Genomic DNA, 26,765 nt, shown 5'->3' with positions numbered 1-26,765 from the left:
CTACCGTCAACCCAGAAGCCAAAGAGTAGTAAGTGAATCTGGCCACGAAAGCCCTCGACCTATATCTGCCCTAACTTCCATACAGAAGACAACACTGTTAAAAAATTTTTAACGTAAATTTACGAAGAACGCTGGTTACAAATATTATCCAAAAATCTTTGTGTCTTTCCCACCACATCACTCGCCAAGGGGTCACTCACTCTCTTCACTTCACCGCTCTCACCTGCTTGTCTGTGTCGCCACCAGACTGTCCCGTCCCGAAAACCTGCCGAGTGCTGGTCGGGCAAGGTCTCGCAGCCCTCCGAAGTGTCACGTCACCAGAATTCCCGAAGCTCCGAGAACAGTGGCGTCCAGGTTAACGGCATTTCACGCGGACGGGGCTCCGAGAACGTGCCGAACACTCGCGAGGCAAGGAGAGTGACCCCTCGGCGAACGCAAGTGAATGACAGCATTAGGCAGTGTGTTGGGACTGGGGTGCACGGTAAGGGACTAGCATCAGTGGGAGGAGTAATTTGTGGACTTAATGAAATGGTGATCTGAGGACAAGACATTCAAAATGTCGCAATTAAATTAATAGTGTGAATGTTAGCTAAGAAATACAACAGCATTTGATTAACTGACCTATCCTTCCCGGATCTCTTTTCCCTGCTCAGAAAATTGAGTGAATTCAACACTCATTCCGTAGGAGATTGCTGAAAGCAGTGCAGCAATCTTGTTTTTGATGTGTAAACATCCTAGCTCTCAGAATACAACATTTGGTCTAAGTAATTTCATTAAAATAGAATGAAAGTCAAACGGAAATTTCACTTTTGTAAACATAATAAACATAGAATTGGTGTGCCAAATGAATCTTTATGGTAGGGAAACTACTATGGAATAAATTTTATACATTCATTTAGTTTGTTTAAAAATTTTCATTGAAAATATAGTCATAGTTTCAACGGCGTATACCTAAATCAATAGTGACAATCAATTTTAACACCAGGTGGGTGACAATAGCAGATTACCTGTCGTATGTAAAGTTTATCTGGCTGCCGTTAGAAATTAAACCAAGAATAAAGTTTAAACATGCAAATATGGGCTCATTTAATCACCAGTTGGGAACACAGCATTAAAAAAATATATATACCGTATTTACTCGTGTATAGCGCGCCCTCGTGTATAACGCGCACCACGATTTTTGCAACAAATTCCAAAGAAAAAAATTTTTTTTCCCCGTAAATAAATTTTACTATCATTTTGTGGTACCTGTTAGGTAATTACGTATGAAACAAATGATGATTTAAATTGATGTGTGGTGATGCGTCAGGAAAATACGTAAACTCTGCTGTGTAGACGGCAGCCAATGAAAATGTTTGTTTACAAGAGGCATTACGAAAGCAAGCTAAATAATTTAAATTAATGAGTGATGCAATAAAACCATTTTATTCAACGTAAAAAAGTAAAGAAACCCGTAACAAGAACGTGATTTGTAACTATACGCATAACGATCGTGCTGGTTAACTCGGTTATTGACAGAGCGCGCGCGCATGCATGCAGTCTGCGAGATATCGATATCGATCTCCGACTACGTGAGAGCGCTCTATACTGGAATACAGGAACCAACTCAACCAAACTGGCGCTGCTTACGTTTTTATAAGCGGTATAAAGAGACTCCGGAGACGTTAAAGATTAAGTTTTTTAACTTTTAAAAACGTCTTTAAAACACGATTTACACATCAGGTTACTTTGTAATAGGATTAATTAAGTTAGTAAGCAGTTTTATCAGAACGAACGGCGTAAACTGCGTAAAGCAATAGGCTCGTTGTAAACAACGGGAATTCATTGCATTACATCAAATGAGGTTAAAACGGGACAGAAATAAAATGATTCAAATAACGTGTAAACGTAATTAACGGTAACGTAAATAAGGGGTTACGATGTATAATTTTTTCTAAGTGGAAGATGTAATCGTCCATTTACATTTCTTTTAAAAATGGGGGAGGGGGGTGTCTTATATTAGTGTATCCGGGCCAGATTTTGCAAGTCGAATTATTGTAAAATGAATTTGATTCGAATTTACGAATCGAATATCAAAAAATTCGAACTCGAATTCGGAAATTTCGAATATTCGCAGAACCCTAGCTATAACGGGACTCTAGTGTATGTAAATTTAAACTGGAACTGAACATTTCATCTAGCCTTACATCCTTATACAGTCAAACCTCATTATTACAAACCTGAAGGGACCATAATTTTAGCACTTTGTAATAACGAGGGTTTGTATTAACCAAACTATTGGGATATCATGACGAAAAAATTGATTGAACTTTAAATGCCTATATTTACAACCATAAAGAAAATTATATACATTGTGGTAGTATAAGCTGGCTTCACTACATGCATAACAATTTGTAAACACTGAAGAAAAAAAAAACAATGCAACACTTAAAGAATAAATCATATTACAAACTTCAATAAACTTGCATTCATGACACATTTTCTATTCAAACATTTGGTTTAAAAAAAGCATCAATTCTGGTTTGCACTATTTTTTTTCTTATAGGCATTGTTTACCACATTACAAAGCTTATCAAAGGCCAGTACTGATCAAGTATTGGTTGAGTAGTCTGTATCCAATCTTTAACTTTGGTCGTATCTACTGCTGCTGACTCCCCACACATAGTTTTGCCAACAAGATTGTTGCGATCCTTAAACCGTTGTAGCAAACCATTGCTGAACTTGAAGTCTGAAATTCCTAACCGCAAATGCTAGGTAGTCTGCCTTCTTCTGAATCATAGGTCCAGAAATAGGCAAGTTTGCTGCACGCATTTCTTCAAACCACTGCAACAAGGTATCTTCCATTTCTTGATGTTTTGGGCCTCGCATTCTTTTTCTTGTTGATAATTTGCACGAACTCACAAAAGCCGATTTAATCTTTTCACGATTTTTTTAATTTGTCGACAACGACGATTGCGGGATGTTAAATTCTCTTGCAATTTCATTTTTCGTTCTCCCTCCATTGTCTACTTCTTCGATAATTTTAACTTTAACTTGCAATGTAAGGTCGTTGCGTTTACGTTTCGCAGTCATATTACAAAACAACTCACACTCAAAATTAAGGTTAAGACACACGTGCGTGAACAATGAAAAATAACAGACCTTTTTTGCATCGATTGTTTAAACTTCTACGTATGTACACTTCCGACGACTAATATTAATAATGTACAGAGTAGTTTCCTTTTCGTTTTCCGTTTACAACATGGCATCTTTTCTAGTTTAGTTACTAACATCGCCACTAGAGTTGAACTTTTCATCTTGTTTTTCGACCATTTTGCGCTGTAGGATACGTACATCTATCTTGGGAGACACGTTTGTTTACATGACGGTAATGAAGACGTGATTTACTTTAGACTTCGGCTGTGAAATTCGTATTAACCATTTACTTATACACGTTAACAGCTACTTGAGGGATCAAAACAACTTCGTAATTAATATTAACCGTATTTCGTATTAAAAGTACTGAATAACATAGGAAAGCATACCTTATTTTCTGGGACTGTGAAAGTACTTCGCATAAACGGGAATTTCGTACTAAGCGGATTTGTATTCATGAGGTTTGACTGTAGAATAGAAATAATTTTTACAACCTACTTATTTCAACAATGCATTTAATGCTTACAAAAATACAAAAAAAAAAACAACCTTAAAACTGGTACAAACAACATCAGAACTCTCAAAATGGTCTAAACTTGCAGAGCAATTAAAGATTTACCGCAAGTCCACTCATCGAACTACATACTTGTCAAGTTTTGCAAAAACACGAAAACATTTAAGGAATAAATAAAGCACTTGTAAGAAAAAAAAAAGAAATCTAGGTAACGCACTGCGAACATTTTCTAGCAAAAACTTTACAAATAACTTTTACATATAAGATTTAAAACATGCAAGTATTCACAAATCGACAAAAAAAAAATTACATAAAAATAACACTTAAAAAACACTTTCACTACAGCCAAAATGCAAAAAAAAAAAAAAAAAAAAAAACAGAAACAGAAACACGACGAAACAAAGTGACTAGATGGATTAGTAACAGTCAGAACATAAATATTTTCAACTTTCCCGAGATGATCAAAGTTTTTTGGAGTTGTTCATTGGGGTGGTTTTATGCAAGCCCAAATCGGGGAAACCGGGAAAAGGAACCTCGAGGAGGCGCGGTGCGGTCAAGCCCGGCTCGAGGGCGGGGAGTCCTGCCCGACCAACCGGAACTTGGACGACGTCGTCTTGCCGGCCTCCCTCCTGGGCGTGGCGGCACTGCGGTCCAGCAGGAGCTCCAACTCCTCCTCCGTGAACACTGCAACCACGGGGGGAGAAACTCTAATCACCGAGACTGAGACCTAGTTTTTTTTTGAAGTAGTCATGGGCCCGTCCGCTAGATGGCAGTTTTCATAATAATATATTGCTGAAATAACTACATTAATTTATTAGGAGAAGTAATGTATAAGCTATCATCAGGCAAACAAACCAGTGAAAATTCACTCTATTTAGGCAGCCACTGATTTTGTGGTGTGTAATACGATGAGTTTCTGCACCTTCTACTCCTGTATTTATTACATGACGGTTTATTACAAAACAGCATTAAGTATTTTCGCATCGATTAAATTAGTTTTGCGCCGCCAAGGAGATAACTTAATATAACCAAAAAATATAGTATTACTAAAAAAAAATTTTGTATGAGAACCTCTATCCCGATTTTTTTATTTGCTGGTAGTTATGGGCCCGCCCAACAGATAGCGACACCGGTCGCGTGAATCATGGTTTCAGTTTCCATTGTAAGAGTCGCACTTCTATATTTCCCATCCTTGTTCTGTGACTGCAGCCACGAGGGCACGGCGTGAGGGGGGCACGGACGCGGGCGCGACACGGACGGAGGCGGGCCGTGCCGAGTACACTCACTCACCGCCCGAGCTGCAGGACTCCACCTCCTGGTCGTAGTCCTTCGAGTTCAGGAGCCGCATCAGCTCGTTCGGGTCCCCGATGTCCTCCTCGAAGCAGTTCATCTTGAACTTGCCTGCCGACAACCGACACGCCCGAGCTCTGAGGAGCCGAGTACAAGCAGACACTCAAACATGAAGGGTCCGTAATTTTGTCACTTTGCAATAACGAGGTTTGTACTAACCAAACTACATATTACAAAATTCAATCTGAATCATATAATTTTTAAATAAATTTCTGAACTTGCACACAATTTTGCACTGCACAAACATGCTTTTATTCAGAGAATGACAATTTTTTTTTATTATGGCTGCACCCGTGGCTCTCAAAAAAAATTATTTTATCCTGTATTACGCTTACAAGTATTTAATATAGCTGAATAAAGCAAATGTTTATATTATTAATAGTGGTGCACCGATGCGGATACCGATGAATCGTAATCGGCGATTATGGGTACTTACCGATTAATCGTAATCGGCGATTATTTTAACGATTACTTTGCCAATATCTACGTCCCGGCATAATTAAGTAAAGGCCCATGTAATATTTTGTTACACATTTTAGGAGGAAATACGGTAATATTTGTATATATTACAAAATTCATCTAACTCCGTCATATCATGATTACAGATATTTCGTTAAGTTTAATAAATCTCATTGCCTTGAACAATAAAAAATACATTTTTCCTACACGTTTATTGACGTTTCGTCTTTAGTTCTGTATTTTGTTTAGTGGCCTTGTACATTACCTATAGCCAGAGACGTAAAATAGATGGCACGCAATCAAAATACCACAAGCAGTTGCAGTGGATTCTATGACAATCGATCTTTTCGAGTCGTAGTAGCGGTTCAAAATCGTGGTCCCGATACCTTCTAGAATTTATCACTGCGTTTTACAAACTCGTTATGGGCGTCTTTGGTAACATTATCCGTTGTTGTGTTATTTGTATGTGACGTGAAAAGTGAAAAGTATTTAAATTTTTTATATATTCAGTCAACATAAATAAAATCACATGTGCTAAAATGGGTTTTGACTTTGAGTCATTTTTATATAATTATAGTGAGATGGCGAGTAGAGAGAAAAAAGTGAAGTGTGGAAACATTTTTCTATAAACTAAAGTTAACAAAATAAAGCAACATGTTTACATTGTTAAACGGTAATTTCTCGATGCAAGCTTATGTGATAGTCGATAATAATGCTAGTTTTCCGCAACAAAAACTTACCCATTGTAAATTACAATTATTAGACTGTAGTACAAGTTGTTTACAATAACAAATATAAATAGAAGTTAATTTAATTTACACTTTGCAATGACTTAATAGTGTATTTTATATATTCTTATACTGTTATTATAACTGCATTCTCAATTTTACCTGAATTCTAATGGGAATAAAAAATTTTGTGTGCATTATTACACTTAAAAAAATTTGTTCATTATAATCGGTAACCGAATTGGTATCTGCTGATTATTGCTCTCATAATCGGTAATCGGTAAAATCATATCGGTGCACCACTAATTATTAACTACAAAAAGACATACTACCATCTAATTTAGAAGAATAAAATTTCCACATTTTTTTTTTCCTCTCCCAATCTAAAACAAACCAAAGTAATGAATGATATCAGTACCTTAGTTGATACCTCACATTGTTTCTTTACAGTATTCTCGAATATTTGTATTAAGGGCGTATGTCCCGTTCCAGGTCATGATTTTAGATTTATATTAATCACTGATCAACTTTAAGACATTTTCAATCGTTTAACTTTCATGAAATGAAAAATATATATAGTTGCATACTTTTTGCATAATTAGCTGCCAAAGTTACATTTTTAACCTTTTTGGGTTGTACAAATAAGGAGAATTTAATTTATTGCAGAACTGAAACTTTTTAGGATTAACTGCAATGCCACCAGCTACTTCAAGAAATGATTTTCATTTCTATCACAAAAACTCATTTCATGTTTCTTGGCTGTCAAGATCATACAAATTTTGAGAATTTTGAAATGACAGGTAAAATTAATTAATATTTTCTGAAAGAAATGCAAACCATTTCTTGAAGTAGCCAGTGGCATTGCAGTTAATCCTAAAAAGTTTCATTTCTGCAATAAATTAAATTCTCCTTATTTGTACAACCCAAAAAGGTTAAAAATTTAACTTTGGCAGCTAATTATGCAAAAAGTATGCAACTATATATATTTTTCATTTCGTGAAAGTTAAACGATTGAAAATGTCTAAAAGTTGATCAGTGATTAAAATAAATCTAAAATCATGACCTGGAACGGGACATACGCCCTTAAACATCCTTAACTAGATGTTATTATCTATTGTCGGAACAAAAAAAATCTAACTACTGGACATTTCCGTCCAACAGGATGTTGGTACAGTGCTGTTCTAGCCAACCAGTGAGACTATGCTACGTAGGGGCTGGGTGACTTTGTGGTCGGATTATAGAAAAAGTAGGACGCAGATAAATCACATTAAACAAAATGAACACACAATTTATCGGGACATACTGCATTTTTGGCGAGACTGAAAATTGTACGGGGAACCAAGAACAATCTTTAAGAACCGGGTTAAAAAAAGTACAACCGACGCGTCACTACTACTTAATGCTTTAAAAAAAAAAGGATCTGTCCAAGATATTTCTGAAACCGACTGAAACACGACAGAAAGTTGGGCTTGGCCGATTGTATCAGCAAAAGAGCACCAGTGTGATGAAACTTTGCCGTCGCTCTGCGACATCTGTGGGCAACCAGAGCATCAAAAACAGAATACCCTGACGGGATCTCTCCGAACCTCGCAAGCACGAGACAGACACAGGTGCGGACGTGCGCGACGCTCACCGTTCTGGATGACCATCTTCTCGAGCTTGCGCTTGGCCGTGGCTCTCTCCACGATCTTCTGGTCGATGGTCCCCCGCGTGACGAGGCGGTACACCATGACGGGCCGCTCCTGGCCGATCCTGTGGCAGCGGTCCTGGGCCTGCAGGTCCACTTGCGGGTTCTGCACACGGCCAATCACGGGACACTCGCGGTGCGGGCCGGTCACAGCTGAGGTTAGGTTCCCGCCAACACTGTTTCCTTCTGTTACGAGTCAAATTTTGAATCCAACATCCAGGGAAAATTGCGATCAAACCGAAACAACACCCCAAAGCATCTCAATACAACATAAAACACCAAAATGAAAGTAAATACACCATATATAAAGGTGTATGAAAAGTGCATTTAAAAATTTAATTTATAGCATCTATTATGTGATTTTTAGCATTTTATAGCATTTTCCATTTTGTGATTTTTAGCACTTTGTAGCATTTAAAAAAATTGTTTACTCACATTTATTTTTGTTGATTTTGTTGTTGTAAATAATTAAAGCATATGTACAACGCACATAGGTATTAAGTAATGACAGAGTGAATTTTAAAATGGAGTTCGTGGTTTTTGGGAATTTCAGTTGCATGTTTTGAAATTAGCATTTAATAAATGTTGAAGTATTGGAAATAATCGCGGTAATTGAAAAATTTTGCATTCTTTCAGCATTTATCGCAATTGCAAATTTCATACATCTCTAACCATATATAACCGAAATTTAACTGAAGACATGAAATCAATCTTAGATTTGACAAAACTTAACTAAAATTACAAAGATTTTTTGCATATCTTTCATTCGAAACAATTTTTGACATTAATGACAGCACATTTTTCAAAGCCACAAAAATTTGCGAATATATTTTTTCTGGATAGTTAAGTTATAGACATGCATATTGTTATTACTAGACCTGTGCGAACATTTGAATTTTCAGATACGAATAATAAAATATTCATATTATATTTGACCTCAAATCACTTTGAAATAACGAATATTCGTTTGCTTAAGAATACTTGACATAATTTACCCCCATGAGTTTGTCACAGGTGAGATTAAATCATTTGTGTGATATAAGTAACGGAAAAAATTGCAAAACACTGCATATTTGTCATTTCAAACTTGAAACCAAAATATTATTTGTATTATTTTCATCACACACACTAGAAGCGAGAAAAAATAAACACACGTCTACAACCATGAACTAAAACACCAGAAAACATGAACACTCCATTAAGATGAGCATTAATAGAAGTTATCATCACAGTTTCAACAATTTTGTTTGTAGTTCAAATCGATCGAACACTATGACATACAGTAGCAGCTTAATTGCTTCATATATCTATGATGAGACAGATGTTGCGACTCAAAGATACATTAAATATGTAAATAATGGTTTAAGATTCAAGAAGTTGGCAAAAATTGTGTTTATAATGCTGCTTAACTAAAAAAAAATACTCTGGAATAACTAGGGTTTAAATATGTAAATATAAAATTATTCAATTACTACTTTGGGAATACAGCATTTTAAAAAAAAGATTAATGTTTTTTCTTAAAATAGATTGTAATGTATTTTAATGTATTTTGTGGTTCACAAATATTTTCTGAACCAATATGAGAGTAGCAGGTTGTGGAAAATGAGACAATAGGAACAGAAATGAAAGGTTGTTTGGTTGATTAGGTTAAGTTAGGTTAGATTGCATTAGGTTAGCTACATTATTATCCGTCTAATTTTTCAAAGTTTTTACATGACGTGAATTTTTTTTTCTAAGCGGGATTCTAATACTTACCATTCAAATTCGATATTCATATTTACAAATAATTTTATATTTGTATTCATTTTGAACTAAAAAAACTGATATTCGGACAGGTCTAGTAATTACTAATGATTTGTCGTATAAGAGCATCATGATTGTGCTAGTCAAAAGAGTCTACAGTAGAGCTTCATTATAAAGAACATGAAGGGACCAAAATTATGGCAGTTTGTTATAATGAAGTTCTTTATACCGAAATCACAATGATTGCCTGATTTGGGTTTTTTAACATAACTCGATCTTGTTAAATTAACAAAGTAGAAAATCTAATACCAATATGAGTGGTACAAGCATCAATTACTTTAACAGCTATACTTTGGGATCAAGATACATACTACATGCATACATACTAGTATGTATATGTACTATACAGAAATACGTAAGTTGTTTGCCAAAACAGTAAGCCTACCTTTGGAATCAAGACAAGCTGTTTGCAAAAATGCTGTAATAAATCAAAAATATAAAATTGAAAAGTTAGGAAAAATTTTTTTACATTTTTAAATTATTGAGGAAAAATCCTTTATACGTGACTGTTTTTTAATGTTGTTAAGTTCATTGGCCACATCTGTTTCAATGTTTCTTAAGACGGGCAGGTGATGTACAAGCTTTTCAGTTGTCATAAAGAGTCTTTCCAACACATTTAGTGCATTACAGACTTCTTCCCGCAGAGGACGTTTAACTTCGGTTTCACTGTCACAGTCATCAGCATCTTCATTTGGTGGGCAGCTCTCCTCTTCCGGTTAGCCAACCTCCTCTGACACTGCAGGGCAAGTGGCTATGTGATCATCTATGCCAACAAAATCACCGAAAGAAGACTGAGGAACATCAAACCTTTTCTGAACTTCAGCCCAACGAGGTTCATCACAGTCATCTGATTCTTCATCGTGAGGATGTTCAGTCTTGATAGAAAAATCCTGCCTTCCTATAACAATTCGCAATTGTGGAAGGCTTGACTCTATCCCAGACCTAACACAGCCTGTGCATGGCCTGAAGAATGTTCCACTTCAATTCGCTGGAGTCTTTCCCACTCTCCACCTTCCATAGAAGGTATTGCACAAGTTGCTTCTTGTAGTCCCTTTTAACTTGTGCAATAATCCCTTGATCTAGGGGCTGCAAAGCACTGGTACAGTTGGGTGGGAAAAAGAGCACTTTAATATTTCTAAGTGAAAGGTTAACGTTGTGGGCAGGACAGTGGTCAATAAACAACAGAACCAGGGTGGCTACAGATACTCTGCCGAAAAATTCCCTGACATTTCCCTGACATTTCCCCGAAATTTCCAACTGTTAAAATACTTTGTTGTGACGTAACTTAAACATTTCCCCTAGAATTTCTTTCAATGCAAATTGTATCTAAACAGTAAATTACCAACCTCATTTATTATATTGCACTTTAAATTAAATGAAATCATTACTCAACAAAAGTTGGTGTTTCTTGCTGGTGATATGACTTCTTACGGCTCGTTTACCCATGTTACTTAGACTGAATTTTGTATGGCAAAAAGTACACATGGCAGAGTATTGATCCCCGGACGATTCTCTTAGCCAGTTCTTGAAGTCTGGATCTAAAAGCCATGATTCGTTAAATGCTGTTTTTCTGAATTTCGACATGGCAACTAAGTGGTGGTTAAGTTTGAAAAATTAAAAATATTAAACCATAACTCAAATGCCTGACGTTTTTTAAAACTTATATTAGCTTTTACGTGTTTCAAATAGTCTTCTACTGAATTAACATTAATGCATTACTATGGTCGACGTTCATAACACAGAAGCACTCTTGATGATGAGAAATCGCAGTTATCACTTGCAAAGGCATGTCGAATGGCAAACTTGCATGATGGCACTTCAAAACAGCTAATAAATAAAAAAAACCAGTTGTTTATGTTCACACTTCAGACAAAAATTCCACGATGTTATTCACGGAAAACTACATCCAACTAGTCAACATGCACGCACGCAAGGCACACGCGTGCATGGCTAAGACAATTGTTTTCGAACAATCGAACTGTCCGTCCGCCATTACGTTGATGACGTGCTCGGCACTCGCTGGACGCAGCTCTATGGGAAAACTAAAATGTACATCAAGTTCTGTCCCTGCCCGAACATGCCCGAATATTCACCTTCGGCCAACCTCGGGTTTATTTTAATATATATTTATATTTCTCTGTTTATTTTAATGTAGCTATACTAACCTAACTAACCGTCCACAGTGTTTTAAAGTGTTTTAATGTAGGTAACCTAACCGACCACTTTTAAAATTTGAATTCATTTTTCCTGCTCAAAAATAAAACAAATCCCGAGGTTGGTCGGAGGTGAATATTCGGGCGTGTTCGGCAAGGCACAGAACTTGATGTACATCTTAGGCTTCTCCAGCTCGACACGGTCCGGCTGCGGCGCAGTCAAGAAGCTTGAGGATGTCGGAACGGTCCGGTGGGCCAGCATCAAATGCAAGCACGCACCCTGAATTTTCGCGGGTTTTTTTTAAGGGGAAAAAAATGTGGGAGAAAAATGGGTAGATACAATTTTAATGTGGTTGAAATAAAATAAAATGCATTAAAATAGTGTATAAAAATGAGAAATCGCAAAAATACTTTACAACAAAAAATTTTCCTGCACCTTGGCCAGAATTCCCTGACATTTCCCTGTTCTCCCTGACATACTAAATTTCCCTGACTTTTCCCGGTTTTCCCGGTTTTCCCGGTCTGTAGCCACCCTGAGAACTTTTCTGTTCTGTATCCCCATCTTGGCATCAAAACTTTGTATCCATTCTTGAAAAAGGGATGCTGTCATCCATGAATTTTTGTTGTTTTTATACTTGCAAGGAAGATGTTTAATGTTTTTGAAGCATCTGGGTTTTCCATATTTACCAATAATAAGTGGTGTCAGCTTTTCGGAACCATTACTGTTAACACACAGCAGCACAGTAAAGCGTTCCTTGCTCTTTTTGCCTCCGTGGCATGTTTCTCCTTTCACCTCCAGTGTTCTGTCAGGAAGCAGATTGTAAAAAATGCCTGCTTCGTCGGCATTGAAAATGTCTTTTTCATCATATCCTGATAACAGCAATTCAAGTTCTTCCTTCCACTTGTCTTGAACTTCAACATTTACTGCTGCAGCTTCTCCACACACTTTAAGCGTACTTAAATTCCAACGTGCCTTGAATCGGTGAAGCCAGCCACCAGAAGCTTTAAAGTCGGTAATTTGTAATTTTAAGGCCTCTTCCTGTGCCTTTTGTTGGAGAATTTCCCCACCAATGGGAATGTTTGATGCCCTTGAATGCATCAACCAGTCGAACAACGTCTTTTCAAGAGCATCGTAGCGGGCGGTACGCAAACGTTTTTGATTTTGTGACATTAAATGTTTATTGTCTTCCAAACTGGATCGCTGGGTGAGGATTGTCGATAATGTTGATTTGGAGATACCAAACTTTTTAGCCACATCAGTCTTTTTATTTCCATCATCTACTGCTTTTAACATTTCAAGTTTCATTTTCACATCAATCGCCTTTCGTTTCCTAGAAGACATGTTCAGTAGTACTGTTTTTTAAACTATAAAAACAAATGGACCCGACACATGTAAAAATAAGTTATACTCGTAGTATAGCCACGTTTCCCAAACAATAAACAAGGAAACGACCAGAGATGTGTGTGTAGCAATACCAAAACCCCTTATTTGCACTTTTCATGGGGACAAAGTAAAGAAGTGTAAAAAGCGGGAAAGTGTAAATGAAGGGAAAAGTAAGAAATACGTTAAAGTTAATTAAAATACAGTCAAATCCTGCAGCGTTCATAACAAATACGGGCTACATTACACATACGTATTGCACCACAGTAAAAAAGTTTAAAAAAAGGGCCGCAAATTGTAAATTTACCATCAATAGCGCGCAGTGCGCGGAGAAAGGTCATCGTACTCAATCAGCTGTTATAGCGCGACGTACCCGCCGGCTGGCTCTCTCTGTTCTCTGAGCTGCGCATGCACAGTATAACTCACTCAACGCTCCACCCAGACTCGTGACGTTCCATCAGCAGTCAGCCAATAGATGCGAGCTTAGCGGAAAAAAATATAAGCTCCACCTCCCGTGTACCAGTTTTATCCAGTTCTAATACCAGTTTATTGGTATACGCACCAGTTTTCTCGCTGCCGTGACATGTTCAAGTTTACGTTCATCTTGATGTCTTGATACCAATAATTAATTTACGATCCCCAGAAATAAATGGTTAGTTTAAAAAAATATGTGTCAACTGTACAATATTTCCGAAATTTTAAAATACGTATAAAACAGTTACTATGACTCCGCTCATTTTATCTCGTACCAGTATTTCGGCTAAGTTGTGACATAAATATAGTATCACAACTTACAAGCAGCCTAGTAAAGTCGTAATATTCCCGGTACGTTTATACATTCGTGAGTTTACATTTTTCCCTAGTACATTTTAGATTGTCTCCTGCTATAATTACTCGGACTTTTACACGCCTAGGCTTAAATTATTATATGTTTAGAAATAAAAGCAACTTTTCATTTTATAAAATATGTATATTTTGCGATTTAAAATGTTCATTGCAGACTATAAACGTTACTTTTTCACAATGTTTTTAGGCCTACTATGGTTGTTACGTGACGTAAACAGCGGGATGGATTTGATTTTTGAGACGTAATTCGCGTGAAAGTATTGTAGGTATTGGACTAAATGGGAACTAAACGGGACCTGAAGAATATAGTGTAAATAACGGGAAAAAGTAAGTAACGGTAACGTAAATAAGGGGTTTCGCGTACTTTATGATGTAGAACTTCGCATTGGTTAAACACGTCGTGCGAGCATAGAACAAAGAGTAATGTCAGCGAACACCACAATGCAGCGGTATAGTCGCTACACCAGTTTTGTGCATTAATTTCAACACTAGTCCATTGCAGTCATCTATGGCGCGTATCAAAATAAATAGGATGGCAGTTTGTGGGTGAATGGCGCCGATTATATCCGTTTGTCGTTTACCGTGCCGGGAAGAAAAGTGTTCGTTCAAATGAATATTTATAGAATATTTTAAAAATTTGAGCAAGAAAATTCGTACTAGTGAAATTTTTTTACGTTATGTTATATGGACGTCTGACGGTACCAAAGGCATAGTTCGTAGTAATGAATTGTTCGCTCTAATGAAGTTCGTTAAAACTGTGTTTTACTGTATTTTGCTGAAATACATAAGAAATTTTTGTAGTTTCGTATTTGTTAAAAAGTACATTATTTTTATAAAGACAATGTTAAAAATAAAAACAATAAAACTGAAATCCCCTGTTTTAAAAAATTGAATCCCTCTTAAAATAAATCCAAAAAAACTTGCCCCCAGTGTCAAATTAATCACGAAATTTAAATATTTTTCTAATTAAATTTATACAATTAAAAATGTTTTTACACACTTCACAGGCATACAATTAAAATGATGCAAAATTAAATTAAATTAAAAAAAAAAAAAGACGTAAGGAACCACAATAGGGTAGTGTATTAATCTAAAATGCCAGAATATTAGAAACTGGTAATACAATTTCTTAAGGCAAGATGATGTTAAATTTAAAAATTATTTTGTTGGTCAAACTGATTGGTATACGTATATACATAGTTAAAAATACAGCATTTATAATAATTTCTATGTGTAATACACAATTATTTGTTACATGCAAAAAGTATGTATTGTAGCAAAACAGAGGGTTTCTTGGATGACTTCGAAAGTTCACACATACAAATAAGAAATATGTGTAGGCTGATAATGCACATCACGTAACTAGGGTGACGGCAATAAAGTCCACGTACTAAGATCCTGCTATGGTATTATTTTTTTTGTACAAAACTGAAATAGGTCGTTATTTGTATGTATTTGTATGTATGAATATTTATTTTAAAATCACTGAGAAATGTAGATTATAAGTTTTAAATAAGATGCATTAAATACGCCAATTTGACAACAGATGCTAATTTATAAAATAACAAATGTTACCATATTTACTCGTGTATAGCGCGCCCTCGTGTATAGCGCGCACCACGATTTTTGCAACAAATTCCAAAGAAAAAAAAATTGAAATTTTTTTTCCCATAAATAAATTTTACTAACATTTTGTGGTACCTGATTATTTAAATTGATGTGTGGTGATGTGTCAGGAAAATACTTGAACTCTGCTGTGTAGACAGAAGATAATGAAGCGCTGTATCGTCACAACTGGTACGTGGGAGGGAGGGAGGGAGGGAGGGAGGGAGGTGTGCCGCGCTACGTTGCTAAGCTGGCGCAACTAGATGACTCACCGGTCGCTGCTGGGACGAGGAATGGAGGAAGCGAAGAAAGTGGTCAGGGGGGGGGGGGGACTTTTTTTTACTAGCTGCTGAGCTGGCTTTCTGTAAAGGGGGGGGGGGGGGGGGGGGAGGACTAAAAATAAACAAGAGACCATGATGTGCGAGCGCCACGCACGCGCACGTGTGTGTGTGTGTGTGTGTGTGTGCTGTGAGCGTGTGTGCGTGTGCGAGAGACCAGGTTGTGTGATGTGTGTGTGCATGTGTGCGCGTGGGTGCGTGGGTGCATACGTGCGTGTGTGTGTGTGTGTGTGTGTGTGAAAGAGAGGCCTTGTTGCTTGTGCTTATGTGTGGGGGCTGGCCAGAAACGTCACCCATCACCCAGCAGTTAACGACTTCCACTCATCCCCGCCTCCCCCCCCACACTTTTTTTTTTCCGTGTATAGCGCGCATCCTTATTTTTTTCCTTTACTTGAGGGGAAAAAAGGGTGCGCTATACACGAGTATATACTGTAATTTGGGGAAAAATAGATGCTAAACTTACCAGCCCCTAGTTATTTATTCAGGATTGCTACACACTTGAAATTCCAAAATTCCATGACGTTTACAGATTTTTCAGGTCTCTATCGAATGTAAACTATCGAACTTGTATGTAAGCACCCGGAAATTAGTTTACCCCCTTTGTATTTACAGTAAAAAGACTAGGGTTTCAGGAAAAACAAATAATCAACAAAAATTTCGTGAGTAGTAAACGTAGGAGCAGTTTTTGATGTGCCTGAACCGCAGGTGGGAATAGTAATTCCAGATTAATTTTGCTGTCACAAGAAAAAAATTAAAGAAATATTTGGTGATTTCCCTGACTTTTCCAGGTACTATTTACTGTTACTGAACATTTAAAGTTCCCTGAATTTTCCCTATTTTTCTACATCTGTATCAAAACTGTTTGAACTAATAGGATATAATTATTTTATTTTTTTGACGTGATAACGTCTTATAAATCGATGAATGCCGGCTGCGCGCACGTAAAATTGTCACGTTCCACCTGAGCCGAGCGTGCAAGAACCGGCCAACCACCCGTGCGAGAAAATCTTCTATAATATCAAACAGGTTAAGGCGGGCTTTTTAACTAATTGGTCGTGATTATATTTAAACAAATTATTTAAATTAAATTTGCAAAAAAAGTGTAAATAATATTTGAAAATTAAAAAAAGTATGCAATTTTTCATCAATGTTTTCTTATGACGTTATCACGTAAAATTATCGTCCATAAACCGACTTTACAGACAGCCCCCTCTTTTTTTTCTTGGTGATATTAAGTCATCAAACAAAAGTACATGTAAATTAAAATAACCTTTTTTTGTTGTGAATTTTGTAAAACCTAATGCAGCTTACAAGGAATGATTAATTAACGTCCCCTTGTCTCTGCTGATGCTGCCTGCAGCACTGCTCAAACTAAAGTCCACCGCACACGGTACAATATTTTCTACTAGTTTGCTTACTAAAATTTTTACTGGTTTCTGTATTGTGTAAGCTACAAGCTGAAACACTAGGTGTGCTACAAGTTTCTGCTGCACACGATTCTAGCTGCCTTACTAGTTTTGTTAAAGAGAATATTCTCCACAACAAATTTTTATTATGATAATTCACATATTTTTTTTACTGCATACAAACAAGGCTCTTCTTTGTATGCATTTATTAACACGAGGAGTTGGTAACTAGTCCGCTACTTTCCGTCCATGTTTATCATGACATGCGCGCTCCAAAGTGTGAACAACCCCTCGTGCTGTTTTCGTGAGTTCTGATTGGCCACTCCTTAAATATTGGAACACACCAAGCAACGAAAATAGGACGCAGTCTATTACGCAAAACCAGTAGCCCAGCTCGTACAGCTGCTGGTATCCAGTTTGAATTCGAGTGAAGAAACTAGTAGTAGAGCCAGTACGACTCCTAGCTTACAATATTGTAAGGAACATTGTACCGTGTGCGGCGGGCCTAACCCAGCCCCGGGGGCGAGCGGCACACGCACCCAGTCGCTGTCGAAGATGATGACGGTGTCGGCGGCGGTGAGGTTGATCCCCAGGCCGCCTGCGCGCGTCGACAGCAGGAACACGAACACGCTGGCGTCCGCGCTGAAGCGCTGCACGCTGCCCTCCCGGCGGTCCAGCGACGCGCTGCCGTCCAGCCGGCAGTACGAGAAGCCCCGGATGTCCAGGAGCTCCTCCACCAGGTCCAGCACCATCACGAACGTCGAGAACAGGAGGACCTGACCGGCAAGGCCGAACAGACAACACCGCTAACACAACACTCTAACACAACGCATTTTCACAGTCCGTAGAATCTACACAGCTCATGAACACAAAGTCTATCATAGCGTTTCCGGACATTCCCGAGGAAACCCGAAGCCAGACAATAATTAAATTTGAATCTTAATAATTATAATTTGTACAATCTTTTCTCTTTATTCATAAATTGTCACATAATTTGTAATGCATTCCTGTCATGTTAATTTAGTTTCCCGTGGCACGAATTCGCAAGTATCTTTTAACGGCAATTGTTTCGGCGGGAGGACGCCATGTTAGACGAGCGAGCCATGATTTCAGCCAGTCTTCCGCCATCAACGAACGAGAGCAGACGCATCAGCACTCCGGGGACCTCACCGCTTGTTTTCTCTGCCAAGGAATTCTGTTAACTTTAATTTCGTCTCAATCACTTTCTTTTAGTCCTCGGAGCTACTCTCGGTCGGGGGACTGCTTCATTAATTAGTTTACGGCCAGTCTCGGTCTTTTTCCTCGTATTACGTAATTTAATATGTGACCACGTGGCGGCTCATCACCCCTAAACCGATTCGTGCAGCGGGCATTTTGTACAGTTTCAACCGTGTACGTGTGTGAGCTGAATTAGCGGAATAAATCAGGCGTGAAAATTTAACGTATTATACTTTTATTTTCTATCTGTGTGACCACGTGGAGAGTGACGGCGTGTGGGACGCCTGAGAGCCCACTGCGTAGGTAAAAGCGTGCCCGACGCTGAGAGCGGGCAGGAATTAGTGCTAGATGTTTTCAAGGGGGAATATCACGTCTCACATGGGCGACGTCACGCCCTGAGTTAGGAGTCTCACCGGGTCCACGTGCCGCACCACGTGGTGGCGCCCACTAACCTTCCACCTTAAAGTCGACCGATCGACCCCCCGCTTACAACAAGTGTCGCCACAACGAGTGGCCCAACAACCACACAAAGTGTTTTCACAGTCCGTAGAATCTACACAGCTCATTAATACAAAGTGTTTTCACAGTCCGTAGAATCTACACAGCTCATTAATACCAAGTGTTTTCACAGTCCATAGAACACACAGGAGTTATAGTGCATGTACGTATATATTGTGCAATATTAAAAGAACCTCTTTCCTGTGGTATCTAACAGCGTTACAGAGTCAGTGATGAGCTTATTTATAATACGGGGCGTGTTTTTTTTTAAAATTAAGTTCCGTTTTGAAATTAGGCCGCAGCAGCGCTGTGGTCGGATTTCCGCGCATGCGAGCTGCATACCTTCATCTGTTGGTTAGCCACAGACAGTATATTTTTGGGTTTAACGATATAACATGAGCATGTGTAAGCTTTTCTTTGCTTTAGTGCATTTATGACTACTGTTCAGTGGCGGCCATATTGCGGTAATTGTTTACCAGTGACAAGACAAGTCTTTTACCCAGTATTTAAATTTTGCGTAAAAAACTGTGATTTCGCGTTTTAATACTAAATTTTGTGTAAAAACGCTGTGTTATGGCGATTTCGCGTAAAAACTGTATTTTACGGTGATTTCGCGTTTATCGTCGTTTAATCGCGATCGCGAAAAGAACAGGCCCCTACTGATCTGACAATGAATTTCAACAGCTGTGACGTCTTTAGCATCAAGAAAACGAATGACAGCGCGTATGTCAGTCCGCGGGATTATCTGTCGGCTGAGGCATTCTGAAAACCCACAAACGTAAACATGGTCAAATGTTTCCGTAACAGCATCTGTGACTGGCCAACAGATGTATGTAGGCAGCCCGCATGCGCAGGAACACCGACCGCAGCGTCAGTGCGGCCCAATTTCAAAACGGCACTTACTCAAAAAGCACGCCTCGTACATTTGGGTCAAATAAAAGAAGTACGAACCTTGTGGCCTCTCTCTTTCAGCTTCCTCAGCATGGTGTCGAGCACCAGGAACTTGCCGGACGCAGCGATGACCTTCTCGTCGATGAGGGGCTTCTTGGTGCCCGGGTGGACCGGGAAGTGGACCAGGTACGGGTGGTTCACGATCTTCCGCAGCTGCATCAGCGGGTTCTGCATCTTGAGGGTGACGTAGTAGTTGCCGCCGACCACAGCCACTTCCTCCTCCTTCCTGCGGGCCAGGCACAGCGCTCTGTCCCCCCCAGGCACACTCGAGACTACCTACAACTAGGGACACCTGTATTTCGCGATTTCATTTCGCGTCAAGGTATTTCATAAAACACACTGTAGCTTTTTCCAAGAGTCATGGCAAATTGTGAAGGTGCAGCAGTCCCATCGGCCCCGTCAAGAGCGGGACGACACCTCTCACCGACCTCAGCCAATAACCACAGGAGGAAAGCTACAGTATTTTGTGAAATACCTTGACACGAAATGTATTCGCGAAATGCAGGTGTCTCTACCTACAACACTTGCTATCACTTTGTCTGCTACAACACTTGCTATCGCTTTGTCTGTTGCAACACTTGCTACCGCTTTGTCTGTTGCAACACTCGCTATCGCTTTGTCTGTTGCAACACTCGCTATCGCTTTGTCTGTTGCAAGACTTGCTACCGCTTTGTCTGTTACAACACTTGCTATCGCTTTGTCTATTACAAAGATTGCCATCGCTTTGTCTGTTACAAAGATTGCCATCGCTTTGTCTGTTACAACACTTGCTACCGCTTTGTCTGTTACAACACTTGCGATCACTCTGTCTATTACAAAGATTGCCATCACTTTGTCTATCCTGGTTTCAATGCAAAATGTGTTTAGAGAGATCACGAGTAGAGACAAGGCTTTCTGGTTTCACTATCAGGACAGTTTCATTTTTATCACAGAAGATTTTGGTGTTTCTGTTATTATTTTTTTAAGAATTTTGCTTATTCATAAAGGTAGCATATTGCTTAACAAATGACAAATGTTTAATGATACTTGTTTCCCTAATAATTCTATGGTGACCATTTTACAGTAAAATAATTTGTAATAAGCATGTCTAGGGTCTAGGGCCTAGGGCAGAACTAATCAAAAAAATAAAAATAAATAAAGTAGGTTTTTCGCCTAGGGCGCCAATTTACCTTGCACCAGCCCTGGCTACAGGTCTCTAGCGATGGCCGATGGCCACTGGAATAGCTGATGCGTGGGTTGTGCCCGAGGTACAGGCGCGGACAAGGAAAGGACTACTCACTGCTCGAGCGGGCTGGGACTGGCCTCGCTGACGCTGTCCGACCCGCTCTCCGCGTCCGACTGGAGCAGCGCGTAGTTGATGTTCCTCCGGCACTTCCTGAGGGCGCGCTTCTCGTCCACAGGCTCGCTCACGACCTGGAGGTGAAACAACACGTCAACATGCCCCGCACGCTCTCAAAGCATCCCTGTGTCTCGACGAGCAACCGGCAGTGCGCGAAGCTCCGGCGATCCAGGCCGAACCCCGACGACCGATTTCCTGCTGCGAAATTCGAGGAAAAGGCTAAAAATTTGAAGATCACGGGAAAATCTCCAAGAACAAAATGCAATTTCCGAGCCCGCAGCTGTGAGGGTAAAAAACACAAGCTTGCTGACTCGTCTTCAAGCAGTTACCTGTTCAATGAGTAGTTTCAGTCAAAAAACGTAGCAAAGCAAAAGGAAGCACGCATGGGGTCTGGTGGAAAAGAACAGCATTTACCCGCACATATTTTATGCTGATTTTTAGTGTTTAAAATGTACTGCTATCTGTATGCGAATATTTTTACTTTGGATTAGAAATAAATTATAAAATTTTTCCCGTGGGGTTGAATATGTGCCCAAATAACTAACCTTGGTTTTTTTTATAAATATAATACCACGAGCAAGTACAATTTGTTTAATCAATAAGAATATCTCACCAGTCACGTGAAGCTCCGTGAACAAGTGTGTGTGTGTGCGTGTGAGTCCTTGTGACAGTCTCTTTGTCGTCGACCCAATCAACGTGACTATCTTGACAAATGTTTATGATGCAACTGTGCCCAATTGCTTTAAAATGAGATTTCACACAATTCCAACGGTACCGTGGACAAATGCAGCCATCGTTGGTGTTTATAAGAGCTCCTCCAGAACCATAGTAATAAGCGTGCAGGTTTGTATAGAAGGAACTGACAAAAGAGTAGCTCTTTCTGTCAGGCAAAAGGATGGGTCAAAAAATATAAATAAAATACAATAGACAAATAGGAAACAAGGTCATGAAAAATAGCAGTCTTCTCCTATGGCTTGTTAGAAAGTGCGGGAATCGGAGGGATCATAAACGTGGAGTGACGGCGGGAGAAAAGGGACGACTCCCTTGCCGAGGGTCAACGTCAGCGCCATGTTTCTTACGCACCAATTCGCTTGCATCCATGGAACTCTGGTGAAGACAAGAGGCAACCCAAACCTTCTGCGAGTAAATTCGGTGTTCGGCTACAAACCCACACTATTTAGATGCATCAAATCTGACATACTACACACGTTTTACGCTCACACTGACAAACCTAATACTAGGGGTTTGAAAGAATGCCACAAAAAATTTCATATTTGTGAAAAAATTTTATATAGTCAATTCGTATTAATGTGGGTGACCATACCAACCTAAACCACCCATTAACTTTAGTTTTGTTAACCTGCACTTGCGAAATTATAAAGCACAATTTGGAAATTGGAAAATTTAATAACTGAGGAGCAGCCCAGCCAAGGTTCCCAATTTTTTTTTATAAAAACCTTCGCGACAAATGCGAAGCTTCACATTAGACGCAAAGCTTTGCATCACTTTTCGAGGCTTGAAATTAAATGAATCGCAAATTTCACGGCAAAGTTAAAATCGAACAAAACGAGGCGCTTCAATTGATTCGCTCAGTCGAAGCTTCGCACAAGCCCAGTACGGCGTCCATAATCATTGCATTAGTTGCCTACCTCCTTCTTCCGTTGTAGCAGTCCTATGTTGTACTCCAGAGTTGCGCGGTACAGTTCGTGCTGGATCTCCGTCATCGGCGCGTACACAAGCACCTCTCTCTTGGGCGGCAGTTCCAGCTCTACGTCGGCCTTCACTCGGCGCAACATGAACGGCGCCAAAATCTGGTAAAAAAAAAGGGGGTTGTCTGCAGTGGCGTAGCCAGAATTTGTGTATGGGGGGGTGTTAAGAAGCATGGCCCCCCCACCCCCGTATTAAAGCAGGGGGTCCGGGGCTCCTCCCCCGGGAAAATTTTGATTTTAAGGTGTAAAATAGTGCTATTTTAGCAGTTTTCAGTACTTAAATTTAAATATTGTAATGGTAAAAATTTTATTAATTTTAATATGAAATTTTTTTGAGTGATGAATAAGCAATTAATTAAAGATTTGGTGCTAAGGGGAGGAGGAGGGGGGGTTTGAACCCCTAAAACCCCTGGCTACGCCCCTGGTTGTCTGTAAAGTCGGTTTACGGACGATAATTTTACGTGATAACGTCATAAGAAAACATTGATGAAAAATTGCATTACTTTTTAATTTTCAAATATTATTTAGTTTTTTTTTTTTTTTGCAAATTTAATTTAAATGATTTGTTTAAATATAATCACGAACAATTAGTTAAAAAAGCCCGCCTTGATCTGTTTGATATTATAGAAGATTTTCTTGCACGGTGGTTGGCCGGTTCTTGCACGCTCGGCTCAGGCGGAACGTGACAATTTTTCGTGCGCGCAGCTGGCGTTCATCGATTTGTAAGACGTTATCACATAAAAAAAAAAAAGTAAAGTAGACAAAAGTGCATCACCAAGACCTCATCTTGGAAACGAACTTATGCATAATTGCACTGCTTTCAAAATTTTTTTTTGTTAGTGGGAAAAAATTAGCTTGTCAATCCTTCTATGACATCGCAATGTTTACATATTTCTGAGAACACCCTATCTTCATATTTTCGGTTAGAGAAAAGTCTGCATATTTTTCCTAGCATGTTCAAATTATTGTAAATTTTCTTAATCTGTTCTCGGAAGTAGTGATGTGTTAAGTTTGTCAATGGCATGATTGTGTATTATGCTATGCACAAAGTATGAAGGAAATTTTTTATTAGAGTATTTTTTTAATGTCTCCCTCCACTTATAAATATAAAAAAGGCCTGTGTGAATATTAGAATTTTTGAATGTGGATAATAAACTATTTGTATTTGATTCGACCTTGAATAATAACACTTCAAAATAACAAATATTTCTATGCTTACGAATACTTGACATAGCATACCTCGTGAGTTTGTCATACACCAACTTTCAATGCTAAGATTAAGTCATTTGTGCAATGTAAATAACCTTTTTTGATGTTTAATCAAAAACATGAACAATATGTGATGTTTTAAACATGCAACAAGTATTAAAGTTACTTTTTTTTCACTACTGTCTCGCTAAACAGTAATGTAAAAAATTGCATAAACAATTCAAAATATGGCATATTTGTAATTTCAAACTTGAAAACAAAATATAATTTGTATTCTTTTCATCACATGCACCAGAAGAGGGGGAAAAAAAATTAACAAACGCCAACAACCATGGACTACAACAACACAAAATATGAACATCAGTATTAAAAGAAGTAATTGTCTCAGTTTCAACTATGTATAAATTTATATTTCAATTCGATCTAACACTATGACATACAGTAGCAGCTTAATTGCTGTATATATCTATGATGAAACACACACACACAAACACATTCCCCATTCCTATGAGCCTACCACAGCTTGAATGTATAGTGGAACCTCCTTACTTAAAACTCTCATTAATACAACATGTTTTCACAGTCCCTAGGAATCATTTATGAGTTACAGTGATAAGTAATTTGTTCAATACAAAAATATGGTTATTATGTAATACAAAAATATCCCAGAATAAATAACATAAAGAAACAATGTGAACTTTCAAATGAAATAATACTGATGCCTAGGGACCCCAGAAAATGGTAAATAAAACTGGCTCATTTCAGTGTAAAAAAATGACAAAAGCGGTGCAAAAAAGCGGTGTAAAAATAAGCAAGCGGTGCAAAATATCGGTGTAAAAATAAGCAATCAGTAGAGACCCCAAAAAATTGTGAAAAAATTATGCCATTGGCGGTGTAAAAAAAACCTCATAGCCTTACTGCTTCCTTATTTGCCTGACCAATTTTGGGACATAAGTTTCTCTAAGAGTGTTGGCTGATGATGGCAAATCCCCTGCACCTAAAATGTATACAACTTACACTATACTTATAAATAGGTAGCATTTATAAGGTTATCGCTAAAAATATTAATGGGCTAATTTACTCAAAACAATTCTTAGCCAAACCTAACCTAACCTTTTCAAGATTACTGCTGGATTACAGAGTCAAACCATCATTCAATCAATCAATCAGTCAAAAATATATTGTGGTGTGCTCACCACTTCACAATGCAATCCATCCTATTTGGGTGTTTGTTAATCTGAGGTATACTTGCATATTTATTTGAAGTAAAGGTAAGTTGGGCCTAAAGGTAAGTTAATCAATAATATTGTAGGTCTACATATGCTTATGAACTTTTATTGGAGGGGGAAAACGTTTCTAAATAAATAAGGCTAACCTTCAACCATGGGTGTTACAACACCATTCCCTCATAGCTGGATGATCAGCTTTTTCCAAAGGAATGTTAACTTACAGCATCATATTAACAAAATCAGAAAAAAATTCTTGTTTTCTGCACTTTCAAGCTTGTTTGCTTTATTCACGCTGTCGCCTATCGAGATTTGTTTAGACACGGTAGAATGCTTGACAAAATAATTGTCTTTTTTGTGTTTTGTTTTGTGTGTGTCATTTGCCACATGCTTTTTGCACGTGTCTGTGTGTACAATCAACCCACACGTTGCAGAACTTGCACATCATAATTTTGTCCCGCTGATCAAAAATATAAAATCATCCGATTTCAATCTCTCTTTCGCGATCAAACATTGTCTAAGTCTTCGGCATCTTAACCACAAATTCAATTGTATCACAAAACTTACAAAATGTGGACGGTAGTTGTAAACACTCATAGATATGTGCACGCAAAAATGACTGCCATCTTAGCTCCATGTGATTAAATTAGGTTAGAAAAATCGACACCAGTGCGCCTTGCGGCAGAAACGACCATTATTCAAAACACGAAAAAAGTCAATTTTGTTATGTTGGTAGTGCGCACATATCGATTGTTGATATTTGTTATGTTTTGTTTTCATTTGCGATGGCAATATTTACTGCTTGTAAACAGAGCAATAAAAATACGTAGATTTCAGTAACGTGTCAAAACGAAGATAATATCACGGCACTAGTCTTTCAGACTATGTTTATTTCACGCCTATGTTTATGATGGCGTAAATAAATAGAATTTGTGACATAAGAACATTATTTTGTGCGAAAAAGCGTGAATTTCGCAACTATGTCAAAATCAAAGGAAAGTCGCAAAATTCGTTTAAAGTATCAAATTTTCTCGTTATTTCGTGAATTTCGCGCTTCACCATTTTTCGGGGTCTCTACTGATGCCATTACATTGGTTTATTGTAGGTTAGAAAAAAAAACGCTTGGAAATTATATTATTATTCCAAATTGATGGTAGTACATATTTTTGTAGGTACTATTCTTGACCTTTGCTAGATGTATTTTTGTCTG

General features: G+C 38.3%; 1 protein-coding gene across 2 annotated transcripts in view; it reads right to left on the bottom strand.

The window, feature by feature from the left end:
- Positions 1–3,633: 3,633 nt before the first annotated feature.
- The window catches only part of LOC134541318 (lymphoid-specific helicase-like), a 47,499-nt gene continuing 24,367 nt past the window's right edge, over positions 3,634–26,765 (bottom strand). For both annotated transcript variants that reach the window (XM_063384721.1, XM_063384722.1), the window contains exons 9-15: positions 23,061–23,222; positions 21,352–21,485; positions 20,073–20,298; positions 17,945–18,181; positions 7,820–7,979; positions 4,940–5,050; positions 3,634–4,333 (exon numbers count right to left, since the gene is read on the bottom strand). In XM_063384721.1, coding sequence (XP_063240791.1) covers positions 4,203–4,333; positions 4,940–5,050; positions 7,820–7,979; positions 17,945–18,181; positions 20,073–20,298; positions 21,352–21,485; positions 23,061–23,222 — 1,161 coding nt within the window. In that variant the 3' untranslated portion in view covers positions 3,634–4,202. The remainder of the gene's footprint in view (positions 4,334–4,939; positions 5,051–7,819; positions 7,980–17,944; positions 18,182–20,072; positions 20,299–21,351; positions 21,486–23,060; positions 23,223–26,765) is intronic.

Source organism: Bacillus rossius, chromosome 18 (genome assembly GCF_032445375.1).
Source record: "Bacillus rossius redtenbacheri isolate Brsri chromosome 18, Brsri_v3, whole genome shotgun sequence".
NCBI lineage: Eukaryota > Metazoa > Arthropoda > Insecta > Phasmatodea > Bacillidae > Bacillus > Bacillus rossius.
This window is presented reverse-complemented; position numbering and strand designations above follow the sequence as displayed.